Source organism: Staurois parvus, unplaced genomic scaffold (genome assembly GCF_062004578.1).
Source record: "Staurois parvus isolate SC_StPar_1 unplaced genomic scaffold, SC_StPar_1.0 ptg001622l, whole genome shotgun sequence".
NCBI lineage: Eukaryota > Metazoa > Chordata > Amphibia > Anura > Ranidae > Staurois > Staurois parvus.
In genome coordinates, this window is record NW_028319418.1 from 588,955 (window position 1) to 612,889 (window position 23,935).

General features: G+C 39.1%; 1 protein-coding gene across 1 annotated transcript in view; it reads left to right on the forward strand.

Moving 5' to 3' along the window:
• The window catches only part of LOC149435035 (uncharacterized), a 46,305-nt gene extending 22,656 nt beyond the window's left edge, over window positions 1-23,649 (forward strand). Inside the window, exons 5-6 of the mRNA XM_089663090.1 lie at window positions 16,910-18,583; window positions 23,001-23,649. Of these exons, the coding sequence (XP_089519216.1) occupies window positions 16,910-18,579 (1,670 nt within the window). The 3' untranslated portion in view covers window positions 18,580-18,583; window positions 23,001-23,649. The remainder of the gene's footprint in view (window positions 1-16,909; window positions 18,584-23,000) is intronic.
• The last annotated feature ends 286 nt before the right edge of the window (window positions 23,650-23,935 follow it).

Sequence of the window (23,935 nt, forward strand, 5' to 3'; positions counted from 1 at the left end):
GGATTGGGCAGTAAAGTTTTAATGTTTGCAGCCAGTATTGCGTGTATGTGTTTTTATTTTACAAAGTAAAAGAATTATTAGTGGTTATACGGACTCTAATAAATTAAGGTGGATGTCATTTCCAGAACAAAACATCAGTAATTCATCAGTCAAAAAAAGTTCTGTTTTCCCTGCAGCATTGGTAATGTGTCAAGATGTTCAAAAATCTAGGTTAATAGAGGAGTGTAATAGCAAGCTAGCAGTTTAGAGACAAGCTAAGTGTAATCTGAACCCAGGTTATAAACACAGTTTAGAAAAGGAATATACTCTACACACGGATATACAGTATGTGCCCATGTGTGTATATACTGTGTTAGGGATTATTATATGCAGACATTCCCAAAATGAAAGAAGACTTCTGGGTAATTTCCACTTTTATATAGCATGTCTGTAATTGTTGTTTCCATTGAGTGCTTAAAACACTCAATAGGGTCTAAAAAAAATTGCTTTGCAAATGTCTCAACCACACAAGCATAACAATTAATACTCGTAAAATTTGAAATCTCTATGAAATGTCAGTTTCTATTTAGAAAAGAAGAAGCCATACACTGGTAATGTTACTTGGCTCAGTAGATTTTTATTCAGCCATTAAAGCAACAAAGCTAATCCTCACCCCTTTTCCAACATGTTTCACCCTTAGGGGCTTTGTCATAGATCTCTTTAAGGTTGGCCATACAATATACAATTTTCTTACAATTTTCTGTCCAATTTCTGCGCAATTTCTTTTAAATTTACCTTCAACTATGTAGTGCAGGGGCCTGCCTAATTGGATACAATTGAAAGTGTTGTTTAGGTTTGACCTCATATTATATGGTTTTTGGTAAATCTAAATCTAAATTCCCAAGAAAATTGTATAGTGTATGGCCAGCCTTATGCAGGCCATAGGCGGGAGAAAACAAGACATTTTTTTAACAAAAAAAGTTAAATCAGTCGCTCAATAGGCCGACGTTACCACCAACAGTAAAACAAACCGGCCGATTTTCTTCCCGTTTACGGCCAGCATTTAATTACTTCTGTCCCTGCAGAGAGCCCCGCTATTATATTTGACATGAAAAAGTATTGCGGTTGCAACAATGTATCTATTTGTATCCATTTTGGATACAGGTTTTTTTTTTAATACAAATAGATACATTGTTGCAACCGCAATACTTTTTCATGTCAAATATAATAGAGGACTGGAATTCTTCTTTCTCTTCTTCTTCTTCTTTCTCTTCTTCTTCTTCTTTCTCTTCTTCTTCTTCTTTCTCTTCTTCTTCTTTCTCTTCCTCTTCTTCTTTCTCTTCTTTCTCTTCTTCCTCTTCTTTCTCTTCTTCTTCGTCTTTCTCTTCCTCTTCTTTCTCTTCTTCTTCTCCTTCCTCTTTTTCTTCTTCTTCTTTCTCTTCTTCTTTCTCTTCTTATGCTTTCTCTTCTTATTCTTTCTCTTCTTCTTTCTCTTCCTCTTCTTTCTCTACTTCTTCTTCCTCTTCTTCTTCTTTCTCTTCTTCTTCTTTCTCTTCTTCTTTTTCGTTTTCTTCTTTTTTTTTTCTTCTTTTTTTTTCTTCTCCTTCTTTTTCTTGCAGGTCACAGCTCATGCGCAGATTTTTTATCGGTAAAAAGATCGGCCGATTTGCCCATCATTGCCGCGAAAATCAGCCGATCGGCAAAATCGGCCAATTTTTTTCCAGCTTTACCGATCAAAAAAATCTGACAAAATACAGAAAAACGGCCAACCAGTTAACCCATTAACGGTGCGAAAATCAGCCGAATTTTATTTTTGCGGCCGATTTTTGACCCATCTATGGCCTGCATTAGTTCTCATGGGTGAAACATGTCAGAGGGGGCAGTTTCCAGGCAGGGAGGAACTGTGTAGCTCTAAGGCTGTCCATACACTATACAATTTTCTGTCCAATTTCTGCCCAATTTCCTTTAGAGTTACCTTCAACTATGTAGTGCAAGAGCCTGTCTAATTGGATACAACTGAAAGTATTGTTTGGGTTTGACCTCCTATTATATGGTTTTTGGTAAATCTAAAGCAAAAATCTCAAGAGAATTGTATAATGTATGGCCAGCCTTATGGTTGAATTAAAATATACTGACTTAAGTGATATCATCAGTGTGTAACTTCTCCTTTTTTGTCAGTGCATCTTTAGGATGGCCATACATTATACAATTTTCTGTCCAATTTCTTCCAATTTCCTTTAGATTTACCTTCAACTATGTAGCACAAGAACCCGCCTAATTGGATACAATTGAAAGTGTTGTTTAGGTTTGACCTCATATTATATGTTTTTTGGTCAATCTAAAACAAAATTCTCAAGAAAATTGTATGATGTATGGCCAGCCTTACATAGTTATTCTGGATGAAAAAAGACAAAAGACCATCCAGTTCAACCACAGGAGACGAAGACAGGAACCTAATCAGCTTTACAGCAGTGGAGTCTTGAAGCATTGACTCCTGCATGTATCACTGATAGTTTCTATTTGTTGCCTTTCAACTGTCAACTTCTTGGGCACAAAGTCTGGGTCACATAAGAGGACTACCCCCAGGGTGGGTTCTTCTAGGCTATGCTAGGCACCTGAGACAGGGTCATTCTCCTACACATGAGGTATCTTTGTTTTATTGTTGTTTCATCAATGCCCTGGGACAAGGCTAAGGCAGTCATGAAGGAACGCTAGATCCCAAGGTGGACCTCTGACATTAGAGATGACTGATGCACTATGTACACTAGTACCATAACTGTTCTCCAGTTACTTTTGGGTCCCCGTCTAAATGTACATCTTCTCACTGTAGCTTGCAATTAGGTGGGCCATGTCAAACACTGACCACAGCCACCTGTCCAGCGTTTGCCACCACCGGTCCCAGTAGCAGTGTGGAACCCCACTGTGCACATAGCACAGGCTCCAATGTGCACTTGAATTTAACTCTTGACCTTCTGTACTTCTGTGCCTCTGTGGTGTAACTTCACTCTGGTTGCTATAGGAGGTGTAATGTGGCATAGGGAGTGCAGACACATCTCCCTCGCAGCTAGACGCCGTTCCACTTATAACAGATACACGCTTACGACAGGCTGTTTGCTGACTGTGCCTTCCCTTGCTCATGGCAGCCACATGTATAACTTTCACTAGAATGACTCTTAACGTGCTGACTTTTCATACCCCATGTGCTAGTGACCCAAGCTTTAAACTAAGTGCAAAGTTGTGCCGGTTACTTGCGTTACATCCCTTTTGAATAACTTCAGACCAGGCAAAAGTCAAGGTTTCAACGCTTTACTGAATAGAGTGTAGACAGTACAGAGTCCAACGTGACACAGTCCCTAATCCTTTACCCTACTCAGGCTATGTGCTGCCCTGGCATACCTGCAAAAGGTAGAGTCCTTGTGCTAAAAAGTCCATCTGTGGCATTACCTAGCAGCTCGTGTCTTCGAGGGAGAACTCCAGGTACAGAGGACTTTCTACATTACGGCAGTAGGCATTTTTGTACAACTCCTGGGTGCAGCTTCCCAATTTTCTCTGGTCCAGGGCTCTGGGCTCTCAGCATTCTTCAGATAATTTCTCTTCCAAACCACTGTCCCTCCTTTATAGCACAGGCTCAGTGAGTCAGACTTAGAGATAACCAAAAACTGAAGAACCAGGAAAGGCATTAACCCCTATCCTCCCATTCAGGGCAGCACCCAACTAGAACAAGCTTCAAACTGCCTACACACCTGGCAAATGTAATGTTCCCTAATGTTAAATCCTAAGAGAAAAATAGCCAGTAGGACATATGACTGTAACACTACCCTCTCACTGGGTTTTTGTGAGTCCTGTGACCACTTGACAGCACATAACAATCTTCTGACTCAATGGTTGCTGGTTGCTAGGGGCAATGGCTGTGCAGACTGCTATAGGGAAATCCCAGATGAGCCCTCTTGAGGGCCACTGAGTTTTTAGGTCCCCCTAAGCTCTCTGCACAGTCATGCAACATGCATTTTCCACACTTTCTTTCAGAGTTAGTAAACAATCCACAAGCTTGTTTTTTGTTGTTTTATTAGGGGTTAACAACTTGGATAGGCACACTTGATCCCCTTTAGTGAATCTGCTCAGACCCCAGATGAACATCTCCTCATCCACCTAGCTGTCTTGAGGGTGTCCTTGAGCAATGAATTCTGAGACATACAAATTATGTAGTCCTAGGAAGAACTAGTTGGGTATTTCACCTCACCGCCCTCTCCTTCTTTGGCTCAGGTGGAGTAGAACTATATACACCACCCTGTTCCTGTAGCTTTTAGAGGTTGAAGCTGCTTTCAGGCCTTACGCTGGGCTGGCTCCTTCCCTGCTGACAGGCTGTCACTCCTAGGTAGACTGTGGGACAGTGGAGGGCCTTCTGTCCAGCTTCAGCCTGTATGCAGACTCCCCTCCTTGGGGCCCCCTCCCTCCACTCCAGCAGCACTTTCTCACTCCATTTTCCACCCGACTCCCCTACTGACCAGGATCTCAAATATTTAAGGGTTGTCTCAGCCACCATGCCAGGCTTTCTGCCTGGAGATTAGCCAGGCTCCCTCAAACATGCTAATCTAGGCCTCCTTCGCCCTTCTTCTAGAACGTGCCAGTAGTTTCTAGAAGGATGGAAGGGCTCCAGAAGCCCTGACCTGTACAGCCTTCCAGCCTAACCTGAAGTGACCTCACTGACTCCCAGGCTGACTCCTACCCAGGCTTCTAGCAAATCTCTAACTAAACTAGAGGGCACTACATGACCATAAGAGTTAAATATCATTCACCAATAGAGAAAATAGCCTAACACTATAGGCCAAGAACAGTAAGGGAAATAATAAGAGGCATTCCTCAGCACTGTGTACAGTCTATGAAGATTCCTGTATGAATGACTGAATGAATAGGTGTTCAGACAAGCAAACTTCCAACTACAGTTTGAAGAGAAACATTTAGAAATGATAATTCTACCACTGCTAAATGTGACAGCTTTCCACTCAGGGCTCCTGGTTGTTAGGGTGCTGGCACCCTCTAGTAATACCACTGCTAAATGGTTCACTTCGCACTGCAGCTGGAGGGTTGCTTGACCAAACAACTATTTATTTGGCCATTTACACAGGAATTTCCAAATACTGTACACAGTGCTGAGGGTCCCTCATATTATTTCCCCTGCTGGCTGAATGTTCTTAGCCTATAGTGTTACATTCTTTTCTTTATTGGAGAATGCTCCTTAACCACTTCAAGACCGGACACTTTTACCCCCTTCCTGACCAGGGCAGTTTTCAGCTTTCAGCGCTATCACGCTTTGAATGACAATTACGCGGGCATGCAACGCTGTACCCAAATGAATTTTTTACCATTTTTTTTAAACAGATAAAGCTTTATTTTGGTGGTATTTATTCACCGCTGGGATTTTTATTTTTTTTGCTATGTAAATGAAAAAGTCCAAAAATTTTGAAAAAAAGTGTTTTTTTTATAAAATTTTGCAAATAAATAATATTTCATCATAAATCTTTCCCAAAATTTATTCCGTTATCTTTTTAGTAAAAAAAAAAAATCCAAATTAGTTTATAACAAAAATTATAATTTTTAAACATTTTTTTTTACATTTTTATTTATATTTTTTATTTTTATTTTTTTTTTTTTACATACTGTCATACTGACATACTTTTTTTTACATACTTTTTTTACATACTGCAGTACAGTGTCAGCATGGTGACACTGTACTACTTGTGGGGGGTGATGAAGATTTTTTTTTTTTTTTTACACATTGCTTTTACACCCATATAGGATGTAAAAGCAATCATTTTTCTTTCTCTCTGTGTGCATTCATGCACTCATTGAGAAGTACTGACTTTGCTATGATTGGTCACAGCTTGTCACATGGTACAAGTCTGTTGTGAATAGGTTTGTACCATGTGACCTCTGTGATCATTCACAGATTTCACACGTAGTAAGCAATGATGTCACAAGTGACATCTTGCTTACTACTTTGCATGTGATCACTGATTGGCCAATCAGTGATCACATGATCGGGACCTCGTACAGAGGTCCCGTCCGACGATCGGTGTTTCACTGTGTCCGGAGGACACAGCGGGCACCGGATCGCGGTGCTGCGTGCTCCCAGGGAGCGCGCACAAGCAGGGTGCGGGGAGGCCGTTTATAGACGGCCACCCGACCCTGCACTGCCACCGTCCGGCCGTTTATATGCAACGGCCGGTCGGGAAGTGGTTAAAAGGAGGAGTACAGCCAAAGCTGTTTTGACTATACTTCTCCTGTGGATCACAGGAGTGCAGATTGTTCTGCACTCCTGTGACCTGTTTTCACTCAGTCAGTCCAGGCTCAGGAAAGATCCTGACTTTAAATTCAGGATTCACCCCAACGCCTGAGCCAGTCACTCTCTCCCCTCCAATGTCCAGTGCTCCAGTGAGCACTAGAGAAGGCAGTATATTTTTTTTTGGTCAAACAAAACTTCCAAAAATGCTGGTTTGCACCATTTTACCATGTTTTTGCTGCGTTTTTCAGTGTTAGGTGTGCATGGACACATAGGATAACATGCTGGGGGGTTTACTGGCTGTATAAAAAAACATCAAAAGCCAAAAACAGCCGCTGTAAAAACGTCCAGTGTGCATGCGGATTTAGAAAAGGCAGGGGACAGATGCAGCATCAGACCGATACTTCATCCACCTAGGTAAGTATCAAAGGGGGAAAAAAGAAAGCTCAAACCTTACTTTTAAACAATATGGTCAATAGTTCTTATGGCTATTTTTCTCTTTTGATTGAATATTAGGGAATTTTGCATTCGCTCTGCAAAAGGCAACATGTAGAATCTGAAATTACACACATATTACAAATATTATGGGTATTATTTGCAAAGTGATTTTTTTTAAAAAAAGAGACCCCGTGAGTTTGCTAACAAAGATTTGCAATGTCCGACACATGTACAGATAGGATTGCTCATTAATCCTATTGTTGATTACAGTCTCTGTTTTTTGACTACATCAGAAATTGTCAAAGTGGAAGGTATTTTGTAGTTGTTAAGCTTTGAATATGGGACTGTCAAGGGCTGCAACCTGTATGTAAGAGATAGCTCAGTAGAGATAGGTACATGAATTATAGGGTTTACATTAAAGGGGAGCTCCAGGCTCTCCCCCAAAACAATTAAAAGTCAGAAGCTACAAATACTGTAGCGGCTGACTTTTAATATAAGAACACTTACCTGTCCAGGGATCCAGGGATGTCCTCACCCGAGCTGGTTCTTCAATTGGCTTCGGGGGCAGATGCCGGCATCTTCAGTAAGGGTAACTGCCAGTGAAGCTTTTCGGCTTTGCAGCTGGTTTCATACTGTGCATGTGCGAAGCATGCTGTGCTTTGTGAATAGTCCAGCATTCTTCTGAGACCTGTGAAGTGTCTCAGAAGGCTTCAAGGGAAGTAGGGGGGACGAACTTCTGTCTCACACCGCTGCGGCGCATCTGATTAGAAGTGGGAGTGGGTACCTGTCAAAACCAGGTACCTGCTCCCTCCAAAAAGTGCCAAATTTGGCAATATGGGGGGGGGGGATGTAAATAAGCAGAACTTCTTCTTTTGGGTAAAGTTTCACTTTAATACAACACATACCAAGTATTTACAGTAATCAATTTTTATGAAGCATAAAGTGGAACTTCATCAGAAGCGAAGTTCACCTGCCTGATAGCTTTGCCCACCTCCCTCCTTGGGCACCGCCCATATGGCACCTACGTACATGTACCCACAGACTTGGCGACATTGGCACATCTGCCCAGGTGCAGGTGATTTGCACGAAGACAGTAACATTTTCAGACCTCCCTAATCCCAGTTTTTGCATGTGATAATCTGCACATGCACAGATGTTCTAGGGTTCCAGCACATACACAGAGGTGTCACAGGGCTCTCTCAGTGTTCAAGCCTGGCGCACATCTGTGTACATGCAGCAGGTGGGGATACAATCTTGTCTAGGTAAGAATTTAGGATATGCTCTTTTTACAGTATAAATTATGCTTTTAAAAAAAAAAAAAAAATATATATATATATATATATATATATATATATATATATATACACTCAATTCATCAGAGAGAGAGGAAGCAGGGGGCTCCCCACATGGAAGAAAATATATTTGAAATATATTTTAAAAATATGCTTCCCGAATATATTGACACATATTTGAAATGCTACAATTTTGGCCATATTCAATATATGTCAATAAACACACACACACACTATGTTGAAATGCATTTTTCTTACAAAATATATGAAAAATATTTGTAAAAATACATTTCAAAAATACTGTATGTCTTTAAAAATACAAATCTACTTTTTTGGAATGCATTTACAAATATATGTAAAAATATATGTTAAAATGACTTTATTTGTTAAAGTGAAATTTTTTTAACCAGATTTTTTAACATATAAAAAAGTAATTTTAACATATATTATTACATATATTAGTAAATGCATTAAAGCACTGAGCAAACTGTTGGCGCTATATAAATCCTGTATAATAATAATAATATAATAAATGCATTCCAAAATAGATTTGTATTTTTAAAGACAATATATTCGAAATGTATTTTTAAAAATATCTTTCATATATTTTGTAATTAAAAACGCATTTCAACATACAGTATATATATATCTTAATTGAAATATATTTTGAAATATACTGAATATGGCTAAAATTATAGCATTTCAAATATATGTCAATAATATAGGCTGCTTTGATACTAATGTACTGGAGTTTACCCATATTGCAGGTGCGGCACAGTGCATCTGGGTTCCTGGGTTAGCTGCGCATTGTCATAGACTTCTATTATATTCTGCAGGTGTGGTACATTCAGGAGTTTTTGTGAGCTTGCAGAAGGTGCAACAAAAATGCAGAATATAATAGAAGTCTAAGGCTCAGTGCAGCAAACCCGAAGGAAAGCTGCAGGTGCACTGCACTGCACCAACGGTGTGGGTAAACTGCAGTGTGAAAGCAGCCCTGTACTATTATGCCCAGTGTATTGTTTCACACTGACCTGAAGATCTCTTCTTTTCTGCTGGCACCACTCTGGAAACCGCTAGCCGGGATAAGAGGTGGAGTGCAGTTGGTATCACTCTGCATGGGACAGGAGCCAGAACTACAAAGGAGGGATCGGCTTATGTGGCCCTTGCTCCTTACTACAGATCCAACTAATGCATTGCACTCTGTTTGATGCTCTGGAACGGCAAGTCACAAGCCCAGATTGTGATCTACCAGTCACCTGGCCACAATCTACTGACAGATCGCGATCTACTGGTTGCTGACCCCCACGCTAGAGGAAGGGAAGATTTCAGAAGGAGAGGAATTTATACAGGGAGGAGGGAACATTTTTTCATTTTTATATGGGGAGATGTTGGCCTTGCAGAGGGAATTTGTGCTGGAGATGGTTATTGTGCAGATTAGGGCTGGACTTATTTAGGGGGTGAGGTGGGATTTTTACTTAGAGGAAAAAGTGGGGGAGAGTATTGCTTATGGGGAAAAATTGTACACTCCTGACCCCTACACTCTGTACTCCTGGTCCATACACTTTGTGTTACGTATTCCTGAACGCTGTACTGTTACCTAATGCCTGCACTGTGTGTATTACATACTCCTGACCCCTGCACACTGTGAGGTTGACTTAAAGGTAAATGGGCTGTGCACTGCAAGTGTAGCTGATTTAGATCTGAGCTCTGAAATGAGGTGATCCCTCAGATCTAGAGAAACTGCACTTGGAGTGCACTTGCAGTGCACAGCCTATTTACCTTTAGTAAATCTACCCCTGTGTGTTTCATACTCCTGACCCCTGCTCCATGTGAATTATGTGCTCACGACCCTTGCACTATGGGCATTACATACTCCTGAGCTCTGCGCTCTGTGTATTACACACTCCTGACCCCTGTACCCTGTGCATTACATACTCCTAACCCTTGCACACTGTGCATTACATACTCCTGGCTCCTGAACTTTGCACATTACCTACTTATGAGCCCTGCTCTCTGTGAATTACATACTCCTGACCCCTCACTCTGCAATGCATACTCCTGACTCCGGCACTCTATGGGTTATGAACTCCTTAACCCAGCCCTGGCCACAGCATTTTGTGCATTACATACTCTGCACGCTTGCACTTGTTACATTGTACATTCCTTACTTTGCTGAGGTGTATATATGTCTGTGAGACAATTGCTTGTGGAACAATCAAAGCATATTTTAGGGGTACAAGGAAGCTCAGATTTTGTTTAAAGGATAGGTTCACCTTTCGTAACGTAACATGTTACGATTGGACCACCTCCCCCGATCCCCGCGCACCTGGACATGTCACTCAATCACAGTGTTCTGTGAATGAGAACACTACAAGTTCTGACAGACTTTGCAGCTGTCAGCTTGTACTTGCCAATGAACTACCACGGTGCTGTGGAGCGCTGTGGTAGTTCATGGAGTTTTCCTGTGTCTGCTTGCCCAAATGGGATGTATGAGCCAGCAAATACAGTGACAGGTCAGAGGGAGACCTGCGTGGCACCAGCGATCTGCTGATCTCTGGTACAATGCTTTAGAGCCTCCAGAAACAAACAAATAATAAATGCAAATTTTTTTTTTACCTGCAAAAATGTGCTTTTATTATTTTTTGTTAACAGATGAACAAATCCTTTAACCATGCCCCTTTCAGCTCCTCCCACAGTTGATGCAGTTTGCCCACATCCACTGTAGTATTCCACACCATTAAGCTGGCCATTCACGTGTAGATTTTCAGACGGGAATATTTGTGAGAAAAAGTCATACGAATATTATTTGAACATTCAATGAATGGACGAATATCATTCTAAAATTGTCTTTTGCTTTTAACATGCAATTTGATTTGATAAAATGAATGTAATTTCTGAACAATAACCACATACAATGGCTGAAAATTTGTTTGATAGAGAAAAGTTTTCGTTCCTGCCCCTTCGAATTTTCCCGTCACTGCTGTTGAAAAAGAACATCGATTTGAGCCCACTAACAATTAGAAAATCAAATGACTATTCTTGAAACAAAAATGTGAGTTTTTGGTATTCCTTCTCACCTTAGGGTATTATTGCTCCTCTTACTGCATTTTCCACACTATTAAATTAACTAAAATCAAAGAAAAACAGTGATTTTTTTTTTAAATGCTGCAGCAGATGTGTAGACATGAGAACTCAAGCAAAAGGATCTCAAAGTCAGAGGCCCTGAGAGACATATAATGTTCGTCCGAAAATTGGACCTAAGAATAATCAGCCGATTTTTGCTTTGTTAGTGGGTCAATGGCACCGGCTGATTTTTGTGGTTCTTCCCCTTTTTGGTGATCGGGCATGGTGGAAGATTCATGAAAAACGAACGATTTTCGACTCAATGATTATCAAATCGTACGATTGTTTTTCCAAAAAGAATATACACATGAGCCGTGACCTGGAAGGAACAGAAGTTTCGCCTGTTATATGAGGTGAACTTTATGACTTTGTCGGCCAATTTTCAAAATCATTGATGGCACCATCGGATTACTGAGCGAACAACGTTTTCGATTTTCGGACAAATAATAGTTCAGAATTCGAATTATGTATGGTTTGCATAAGAAACCATTAACCTCCTTGGCGGTATGATTCTTTCCGATTTTTTGTGCTGAAAGCGGTACCATTTTTTTGCATGGAAATATGTAGTTTTTTATTGTAGGCTGTAATTTTTAGGAATAACTCACTGAAATCTGTCCGAACAAGAGAGTCTATTAAACATTCCGGATATGATAAAATTTGAAACACAAAATCATAAATTATAATTTAATAAATAATCATAAAAAATAATAATATAACAATAATAAATGTAATTCAATAATATAATCAAACCAAAAACACTGAAATTTGAAATTGAGGCAAATTCGCACATCACTGAGCAAAGTCGCAAAATCGTTTTCAGTGTCTGATGACGAATTTCCCCACGAATCATTATCACTCAATTCTGCAAGTGGTTCTGATTTACTATCGCTGTTCTAAAACCGATTTTGACGTAAAGGGACGCTTTTTGGACGCCATGGAGTTTTCTAAGTTTCCAGGCAGAAAGAACATTCAAAATGCAGGCAGGGCACAGGACAAAGCAGTAGGGACAAAATGTATGTGAAATGCATTGAAATAGCAATGACAGCAAAAATGACATTTTTTAAAAAATTCAAATTTCCCGCCGGTTCCGGCGCCCGTACGTCCTGACGTCACAGGGACCGGAACACAGGTGCCGGATGCCGGCATCGGCCGGAGGAGATGGCCGGGGACGCTGGAGGGGACAGATCGCGGGAGCGAAGGACAAGGTAAGTGCTGCAGGGACCCCCAGAGAACGCCGCAGGGTAAGCCCAAGTGTAGCTCGGGGTTACCGCTTTTGGTCTAGAAATTTTACCCCGAGCTACACTCGGGAACACCGCTAAGGAGGTTAACTGGTATTAGTCTCCAGCATTTACCAAAACTGATCATTTTTGTTACGTTTATAGCCATTTTTCTATGTTCATTTGAATTCTGGCTAGATGATGCCCCTTTATGCCTAAACTTAGCAGTAACAGGTAGCAGTAAAGGATAAAATACGATACCAATTAATGTATTTTTTAAAAAAGTAACCACCTCAATACTGAGCAATTTTATCCCCTTTCTACCCAGGCCAATTTTCAGGTTTCAGCACTTACACTTTGAATGGCAATTGAGCGGTCATGCAACACTGTACCCAAACTAAAATTTTCTCCTTTTGTTCACACAACTAGAGCTTTCTTTTGGTGGTATTTAATCACCATTGGGTTTTTATTTTTTGCTAAATTAACAAAAAAAGACAGAAAATTTTGGAATAAATCAAGTTTTTCTTTGTTTCTGTTATAAAAGTTTGCAAATAAATAATTGTACTTCATAAATTTAGGCCAAGATGTATTCTGCTACATTTTTTTTGTGAAAATAACTGAAACTAGTATTTATTATTTAGTCTGTAGGAAAGTTATAGAGTTCACAAACTATGGGATATATATGAAAATTAATCAATCCTTAAGTACTGACAGCCAATCTAATTTCTTGAGGCCCAAAAATGTCAGAACAGTACAGATATCCCCCAAATGATCCCTTTTTGCAAAGTAGACAGTGCAAAGTATTTCTTAAGAGGCATGGTGAGTTTTTGAAGTTTAATTTCTTCATTTTTCATGACAAAAAATTACTTTTCACAATTTTTTTTTTGCATACTGTCACCAGTGCAGTACAGCATCAGCATATATCTGGTGTGGCGGTGATCAGGGATACTGACTGGTGACAGTACGAAAAAAAAGAAAATTTATAAATTTTTTATTAGATTTTTTTCTCTTTTTTTAAGATTTTTTTTTTCATATTACACTATGACCAAAGTAGTATAATGTTACCATAAATGAGCTGTGATTGGCCCAGCCTGTGCATGTGATCACTGTGACCATTCACAGCTAGACACACTTGTATACAATGGATGGCATGAAAGGAAGCCATCCATTGTATACAAGTGTCATGTGACCTGCTGTAATTGGTCACAGCAGGTCACATGGCACTGGCAATGGGGCCAGTACACAGATCTGTCATCGGCCGTGTCCGAGGTACAAGGTCAGTGACAGATCTCGACACAGCATGGCTCCGCGGGCATGTGCAAAGTGTGATCCGGGAAGGACATCATATGACACCCTCCCGGACGGATGAGGTCTTCGCCCGGCCGTCATTTGACTATAGGCCGGGCGGCAAGTGGTTAAATGTATTGTAGTGAGCTGTAATCATAGCTGTTCTGCTTGAACTTTAAGGTCACTGGTCCCTTATTAAGTAATCCATTTCTCAATATAACTAGTGATAACATGATTATAGGAACAGAAACGGCCAAATCTGTTACTCTGCTTGTAGCATCTAGCGTCTAGCGTCTTAGCTAAGCTCTGGTTGATGCACTGATACAGACAAGTAGTCAATCGAAACTAAAACTACTGTTTGCGATTCAGCTATGAACAGCTCATTTGCACATTTTTTTGATCAATTTGATTTATCCACTTGCTGCCAAATCATGTACATGATTGACTTCAAATGGATATACCTGGGTTACAGCTGCAGCTGTCAGCCATAACCCCGGTATCATTTGTTTCCTGCTGGCAAAGTTCTACACAGTAAAAGCGATCTTAGCAACTAATTAGATGCTGGGTTCCTTATCAGGCGGTGGTAGGGGTTTTCCCCCCTCCCGCTGGTGCCTACCCAAGCTCTCCCGTGCTATTTGGGAGCCCAGTATCCAATCCAGTGGATCTTTCGGCCGATCATAGAGCAAATTAGAGACCGGAAGGTCCCTGGCCATTTTTATGATCTAAGACAGGGGTCTCCAAACTTTTTAAACAAAGGACCAGTTTACTGTCCTTAAGACTTTTTAGAGGGAGTAGGGAAATGTTCCAGCATCAGTTGGAGTAAACAATGCCCCATCCTTGGTGTCATTGGGAGGAATTGTGCCCAATCATTGGTGTAATTGGGCCCCATTGTTGGTGTCATTGGTAAGAATAGTGCCCCATCATTGGTGTCATTGGTAGGAATAGTGCCCCATCATTAGTGATTGGGAGGAATAGTGCCCCATCATTGATGTTATTGATGAGAAATTGTGCCTCGTCACTGGTGTAATTGAGAACTGTGTCCCATCACTGGCTTCATTTGGAGGAATTGTGCTCTATCATTGGTGTCATTGGGCTCCATTGTTGGTGTCATTGGGAGGAACTGTGCCCCATTGTTGGTGGCATTGGGAGGAACTGCGCCTCATCATTGGTATCATTGGGAGGAATAGTGCCCCATCATTGGTGTCATTGGTAGGAATAGTGCCCCATCATTGGTGTCATTGGTAGGAATAGTGCCCCATTATTTGTGATTGGGAGGAATAGTACCCCATCGTTGATGTAATTGATGAGAAATTGTGCCCCGTCACTGGTGTAATTGGGAAGAACTGTGTCCCATCACTGGCTTCATTGGTAGGAATTGTGCCCCATCATTAGTGCCATTGGGACCCATTGTTGGTGTCATTGGGAGGGACTGTGCCCCATCTTTCGTGTCATTGGCAGGAACTGTGCCCCATTGTTAGTGTCATTGGAATGAACTATGGCCCGTTATTGGTAGGAACTATGCCCCATTATTGGTGTCGATGAATGAAATAGTGCCCCAAGGGCTGGATAAAAGAAAGCAAAGGGCTGCAACTGGCCCCAAGGACACAGTTTGGAGACCACTGAGAGACCGAAAGCAATGGCATTTCGTCACTTCCAGTTAGGGTAGGTGTAAACACTGCCATTTGGAAAGCATTAGATCCATTTTTTTCTATCTCATACTTTCCAGGGTAGAGGAAAGATTTAGGGTCTTATAGACCCCAGATGTCTCCATAAAGAGGACCTGTCATGCTTTATTTCTATCACAAGGGATGTTTACATGTTTTGTGATAGGAGTAAAAGTGATTTAAAAATTTTAGTAATATTTATTTTATTAAAAAAATATATTTTTACACTGTCCCTTTAATTTTTTTAAAGTGCCCCCCCGTGCCCACGCGTAGAGGCGAACCCACATGTAGGTTACACACGTATAAGTAAACAATGTTCGCACAACACATATAAGGCATTGCCGTGAACGTTATAGTGAGAGCAATAATTTTAGTGCTAGACCTCTTTTGTAACTCTAACCTAGTAACCTGTAAAATATGTTAAATCATCGCCTATGGAGATTTTTAAGTATCCTAGTTTGTCACCATTCCACAAGTGTGCTCAATTTTAAAGTGTGACATGTTAGATAAGTGTTTACTCAGCATAACATCATCTTTTATATTTTACCAAAAATTGGGTATATATTGTGTTTTTTTTATATTAAAACTCATTAAAGTATATTTCTCTTTTAATAATTGAGTTTAAAAGACTATTGCACAAATACTGTTTGATATAAAAAATTACGATGACCATCAGTTTATTTTCTAGGGCCTCTGAAAAAAATTTTCTAGCAAAAAAAATTAGAATTTTACATTGGAGGAAGGACTGAAGTGTCAAATTAGACCTGGTCTTCAAGTGGTTATAGTGCCTTTCATCCAAATCCTTGACAAAACCTCAAATTTTATCAAATAACAAAGTCTCCACTGAAAGTACAGTAAATTATTTGCACTAAAACCTGACCTTAATCAGTATTAAATATGTTTTGTGTAAAAAGTATTTTGTGTAAAAGTGGTTATGTTGTGAAAGTTCATAATTTCGAAAGGTTCAAAAAAATGTCAATTGCTTCCATGCTTCCAACTGTTTCTACCACATTTTCTGAGAAGAGAAAAACATTGATAAGGTATCAATATTCAGATTTTGAATCTGCAGAATCTGAAAGATACCTGCTACAAATAAGACTAAAGAGTAGAGATAAACTAATACAAAAGCATACGTTAGGAAAATTATATAAAAAAAATTTCAAATTATATAAAAAAAAGTGGTTGGCCATTTCTGCGGCCACTATTGGTTCAATAATTGGGAAGCAGAAGCTCAAACCTCCCAGGTGATCCCTAAAAATAGGTTATTTATAAACTCTTTGGGGTTGATTTGCTAAAACTGGAGAGAGCAAAATCTGGCGTAGTTCTGTATAAAAACCAATCAGCTTCCAGCTTTTTTTGGTCAAAGCTTAATGGAACAAGCTGAAGTTAGAAGCTGATTGAAACTCCACCTAATTTTGCAGTCTTCAGTTTTAGTAAAGCAACCCCTTTGCATAGCAAAGAGAACTGTGGGAGAGACTAAAGTGGATCAAAGAAGCTACAGATTTCAGCAGCTGAGATAAAAGAGCACTGGTCAATCAGATTTATAATTTGTACAGTACATACTTCATTGTATGACATTGTATTAGGTAGTACATTTTATAATTTATTGTTTATTTTTTTTATTTACAGAAATGCCACCCATTTTCACTTTTCCTACTACTACAGTTACCACACCTACGACAATTTCCACTTCAACAACTGGTACTACTTCTACTACTACTACAACACCCCCGCCAACTAGTACTACACCCGAACCGACAACTACTACAACAGAACCGACAACTACTACTACCACAACACCCTCAACAACTAGTACTACAGCCCCTACAACAGAACCGACAACTACTACTACCACCACAACACCCCCGACAACTATCACTACAGCCCCTACAACAGAATCGACTACTACCACCACCACAACACTCCCGACAACTAGCACTACAGCCCCTACAACAGAATCGACTACTACCACCACCACAACACTCCCGACAACTAGCACTACAGTCCCTACAACAGAACTGACAACTACTACTACCACCACAACACTCCCAACAACTAGCACTACAGCCCCTATAACAGAACCGACAACTACTACTACTACTACCACCACAACACTCCCGACAACTAGCACTACAGCCCCTATAACAGAACCGACAACTACTACTACTACTACCACCACAACACTCCCGACAACTAGTACTACAGCCTCTACAACAGAACCGACAACTACTACTTCTACCACCATATTACTCCCGACAACTAGTACTACAACCCCTACAGCAGAACCGACAACTATTACTACTACTACCACCACAACACCCCCGACAACTAGTACTACAACCACTACATCAGATCCAATTTCTTATACTATAACCCCTACAGCACAACCAACAACCAGTACTACAGCCATTACAACAGAACCGACAACTACTACTACTACTACCACCACAACACCCCCGACAACTAGTACTACAGCCCCTATAACAGAACCGACAACTACTACTGCTACCACCATAATACTCCCGACAACTAGTACTACAGCCCCTATAACAGAACCGACAACTACTACTACCACCATAACACTCCCGACAATTAGTACTACAACCCCTACATCAGATCCAATTTCCAGTACTGCAGCCACTACAACACAACCAATATTTAGTACTACAACAGAACCAATAACTGGTACTACAACCACTACTCCTACCACTACATCTATTTCCACTATTACACCTGGCATTACAACTTCTACACCCAAGCACACCACATCATTTTGTAACACAACTTCCCCATCACCTGTAATACCAACAACACATATCTATACAGAAGAGAATATAACTGTTACAACAGTGAAAAGCAGAAGTGTATTAAGTGTTCGAATTTTGTCAAGAGTGATTGACAACAAAGAGGTGAAAAGTCTAGAAATAAATGAAACCACAACAGTTAGAATTGAGATGAAGACAATTAGCCCTAGTAAAATCTACACTAAAATTACAAATTCCATTGCTCCTACATCATTCATGATTCTTGTTGGAGATACAGAACCAAAGGCATATAGTAACAGCACAGACACCAGCATAACCACTTCTGAAACCACAGTTCCAAATACACAGCCATTTACACTTGATTCATACTGCAGTAAACCAGCCGAGACCAATACCGTCACTGAAACCTCTGCAGTTGCTGGAAACACCTGCTCCAAGGTCACTTCTGCTTCCGCTACCACCACCATTACCACAACTGAGGAAGTCATTGTGCTGGGTCCGGATGGTTTTTCCAAGAGCTGCGCTTACTTCTAATCTGGTATACTTGCTATATTTGTTACAAACCAAATAAATGGGACTATTCCAGACTGCACATTATTTTCTATGGCACTAACACATCTATTCTAAATGCTTGCAGTTACTTTTACACCTGATTTACACTTTAGTGATCTTTTGTAGTGCATTAACTCAAGTTGCATTAAAGTGGCCATGCATTATTAACAGGCTGCCAATGCACCTTAACTGATCCAAAAATGCATAGGACCCTTTTTTAGCAACACGGCACACTACGCTACATTGTTCACTCTATTGTACAATGCATGGGGGTGCTATTGGTAATGAGTGACACTGCAACACACTGGACATAGAGCAGCTGTGTATATGCTTTAGCAATTGTTGCCTCAATGCACACCTGTACATGGGACCTCAGAGATAATATGCTCAATTCACTGAGATAGGGGAGTCACCAACTCAGGTTGGTATTTTATCACATGATAATGTTCTCCTAAAACTCAGACATTTATATGCATTAATTGCAAATTTGTTTTTTTTAATTAATTGTGCATTTGATGCCCAAATATCCTATTTTTTCATTTTTATTATTTCATCTCATATTTTATCATTACCTCTTGTGGCTTTTTTTCCTATTCTTTTCAATAAGCACCACATTGAAACTTAGTTATCATCAGCATGATGTGATTTCTATTTTAAGGGGGGTCCTCTTTTTGGTGGGACTTTAACAGTACAATTTACGTGTATGATAAATTTCAACAATTCAAAAGAGATTTTTTATAAAACAGTACAAAATTTTATTTTTACAATCTTCAAAAATAAATATAAAGCTACAATACATATTGCAGCGGTGTCATCAGAGATGGTGTTGCAAATCTAATAATGTTTCATGCATGGTTTGCACTTGACGCACTTTGAGATAAAAAAAAATCTCTTCTTCAGAAGTGCTCAAGAAGGCATGACGTCTATAACAAACATATATATATCAATATACATGACGCAAACAAATTATTGTAAACAATTTGATACTTTACAATATGGTTATACACTTACATGATTCCATGTGAGGTAAAAACCGCCAGGAAATATTAAGAACAAATTGTTAGGTGAAAACAGCCACAGATTTCTCATACATCTCAGGCAAAAATGATGAAACAAAAATTAATAAAGAAAAAACTGAGACCAGTGGATGAATAATGCCGCCCAAACGCTTCCTGAAGGGGCCCCACCCAAATGCACCATCAACAAGATTACCTGCTGGTTGGTACTGATAGGGCAGTGCTGCAATGTGAATAAAAAAAAGCAATATTAATATCAATTGGATATCATAAGCCCTCGAGAAATTTTAAGTTTAAGAACTAGACGCACCTACAATGAGTGCAAAGCGATGACCACAAGGAATTTGCGTGAGAAAGTGTTGATGACCTGATAAAAATCAGGATTGAGATATGAAAGACAGCCCAATATGGGGTAATATACCTAAAGAAGAAAACATGTGTGCAAACCATTATAGTAATAATAGAAAAAAATAAAAACAGAAAACAAACTAATAATAATAAAAAAAAAGAAGAGATTTTTGTTGATCTCGAAACACGTCAAATGCAAACCATGCATGATCCATGATTAGATTTGCAATACCATCTCTGATGACACCGCCGCAATATGTATTGTAGCTTTATATTTCTTTTTGAAGATTGTATAAATAAAATTTCATACTGTTTTTATAAAAAATCTCTTGAATTGTTGAAATTTATCATACACATAAATTGTGCCATTAACGTCCCTCCAAAAAAAAAGGACTTTTCCTCTCATTGGATTCATTAGGGATGTTGGCACTTTGTGTATTATATCCCTTCCTCTCTCTGATTTCTATTTTATGGAACCCATGTGATAATATTTTTTCTTCTTAAAAAACGTATAAAAAAAAATTAGTGTGGTATATTCAACTACACCGTTTAAATGTTTGTGTTATGTTTTAAATAATTTTACAAAGAAAAAAAGTCATGGAAATGGAAATACCGCATGTGATGTGAATTGAACCTATTATCTGAGGACAAACATCTAATAAAACAAAATGGTTTTATGATGTAGGAAACGGTTTTACTGCATTCCATGCATGGAGTAGAAACTTTAGAGTGCATATAACATCCCCTATATGCCTACTACTATAGAAGGAAAAAACCCCTTTCAGCAGCTTTACACATTAGTAAAATTTGTTGTTCAGCTATGCCAGGTCTAACTAAACACAACTGTGTCTTAATAGTGAATCTCACACTTTCTTCTAAATGGAGCCAATAAAATAGATGTTTTTTTTTTATCTTAACAGAAATCACCTTTAGGTTTGGCAAAGTAAAGATAATGAGACTAGTGTATAAAATATGTGTAATAGGAAAGACTTCTTGTTGTCCATAACGGCCAATCAGCTACCGAAATTTCTACAGTCCAGGCTTGAGAATGAATTGAGAATCAAATTGCACATTTTTTATACATTAGCGCCATATGTAGCCATCAAGCTAAAGAGAAATTGAAAACAAAACAACATCTTCTGTTTGAGGTAAATTTAGATTCCTCATCTGGCAAATTAACCCAAGCTGTCTCAGGTGACAGGTAGCAGATCACACATTATTGCAATTGGGAAATGCTGCTGATCTTGGACAAGCAAAATTAATATTGCATGTTTTAACATTCCACAGGATACAGCTGGGGTTCTTCTGAAAATTTTACTGTAAAGTGAACCCCCTTGTCTAAAGAATGCAAACAGGATGCTTTCTGGCCCTTGGGTGAGCTTTAGTCACTTGACAGAATCCAACAAGGGAAAATAAATGTCGGGCAGACCAAATAATGGGGTTCATTTTGCCAGATCACCAGTGGAACAGATTTTCATTTGGTCAGCTTTGCTAATCTAGACTTGACATGGCCTTTTAACAAGCTACAGCTTTTTTTTTATTCCAGAGGAATCTTTACATAATTTTCAGGTCCCAGGGAGCCCCTACTAAAATTCATTAATAGAGGCTTATTGGAAAACTGCCCCTTGCATTGGTGGTCAGTCTTCAGAATACCCTGCCACTCATTTTAGTGGTGGTTGGAATGCCACCCTTACAGACAGCTGAAAAGATCATTGCTGCCTTGCAACTGCCTCTGAAAGTGGCCTTGGACCAAGGACAATGCAGTCCTTGCCAGTTTGGAAGTCAAAAAGCCACAACTCAAGAAACCTCTAGCAAACTCTGGAGGGACCCAGGTTGAGAATAGCTGTGTACAGTATCCTATAAAAACTAAGAAACTGACTGTTTTGTAGATCAGGTGATCACTTACAGACACTTTGCTGCTTGAGGGTTGATTTACTTAATGAGCAGAGAATTTTCATGTAGCAAAACAATAAAATGAAGCTGTGTTCTGTTAGAAAGTTAAATAAACACGTTTCACTCTTTTAGTAAATCAACCACACAGATTTCATTTGCATTTAAATTTAACATGCATGGAATGCAGTGTTCAGTTGGAACATATTTATGATAAATTTTGGTCTATTACTGTAAATTAAACAGATTTGACACTGTTTGACAAAAGCAGAACCAAGGCTTACCATAAAGTATTCATTCACATTGCTGTAAGATAAAGTTATCTGTATATACAATATAGGATTCCCATACCCTTATACCTGGCACTTGAGATGGTCTTGAAATGAATCTGTTAATTAATAAGTAAGGGCTGACCTTAACAGAAAGCACTTGAAAATGTCATGACTTTGCATCTGTTCTCAGTGCAAATGTAAGCACAGGACTCTGGTTCATAGTTCATGTGAGCTGGTAGGATACAAATAAGCATGGATATGTGTTGGATCTCATAACACGTAATTCCCTTCTGAAAATTTACAGTATTTCTGTGACTTTTAATCTGCTAATCTAAATGCTGTGGGAAGTAGCTGACAGTAAAATCTTTCAGCATTTACCTTTTAGATTCAGGTTTTGTTCTTCCGTTGCCGCTTGAAGCCCATCCAAAGTTGCTGTAAATAGATAATTTCTCAAAAATCTATACCAGCACACCCTATGACCCATATCTCTCTGATATCTCCTGTGCTTTCTGATAAGGTGTTTAGGTGCTGGACATTGCAATGTTGTATGGAGGCAAGGAGTGGTCCCTATTTACATTATGAGGAAGAGGAAACACTGCAGGGAAGCTCCAGGAACCCCAGAAGACAAAATCTGAAGTGGTTTCTTACAGCTTTTATTTTAGTAGATTTGTAGTTCCCACAGGTTTACTCTAATGGTATGACTAGCCCTATGTCTTATTTAATTCTGAGAAAAGAAAAGAGCTTTATTCTTTTCTGGAAGCTAAATTATTTCTAACACAACCCACTCTTTATTCATGCATGTTAGACTAATACCAGGTATAAAATGTATTCAATAAATTTATCTGTAACATTATTCATTGGGTCAAATGTTTTCTAGGTGGGAACAAGTCACTTGGCATATTCATGTCAAAGGGAAACTATGAGGATGGAAGCATGGAAGCTGTCCTTGCTGATGTATTTTTCAAGGTGTATGTCCTGGGGCTGGCTTCCTTACTCTTACTCAGCTAATCGCTTACCCGAATAAACATGGATATATCAGGTATACTTTCAACCCAAAAGGATGACAGACCAGATGATGAACCTTCAAAAACATTCCAATTCTACCAGTTTTCTTTTCTTTAAGCAGCACAAAATATTATTAATTAATGTATTATTTAATAAAAAAATATGCTGGGGACTGAAAACCTAAATTAAAAATATATTATAATACAAAAATTCAAGACTTTCCCAATAAATTGCGCTTATAAATAATTGAATTGTTGCCCCCCAATAAACTTTAGGGTTCCTATTCTACTTATTCTATGAAAATAATGTGGTCAGCTTCTTTACTGACTGCTTTAGAAGTTAGAAAATATGACCATAAAGTTGTTTGTATCTCTCTATCTGTACGTCTGTTTACTCTAAATAGAAATCTGTTCACTATTTTATAGTAATGCAAATGTTTACACACATACATATATATGTTCTTCTTGTTCTATGTTAAAATTCTTATTGGGAATAAATAAAGGGTTGCTTCTTGCATGCAACATGAGAATGTCGATTGGAATAACTGCAAACAAGCAGAGCAGTTTAACAAAAATGTGGGTCCTAGTATAAATATAGTGGGTTATTTACTAAAACTGGAGAGTGCAAAATCTGGTGCAACTCTGCCTAAAAACCAATCAGTTTCCAAGTTTTATTGCTATAGCTTAATTGAAGAAGGTGACGTTAGAAGCTGATTGGCTACCATGCACAGTGCAGCCATTTTACTAAATCCCCCCATAGAATATAAAATAGGAGCATACAGAGCTATCTGGTAAAATACAAACTAAA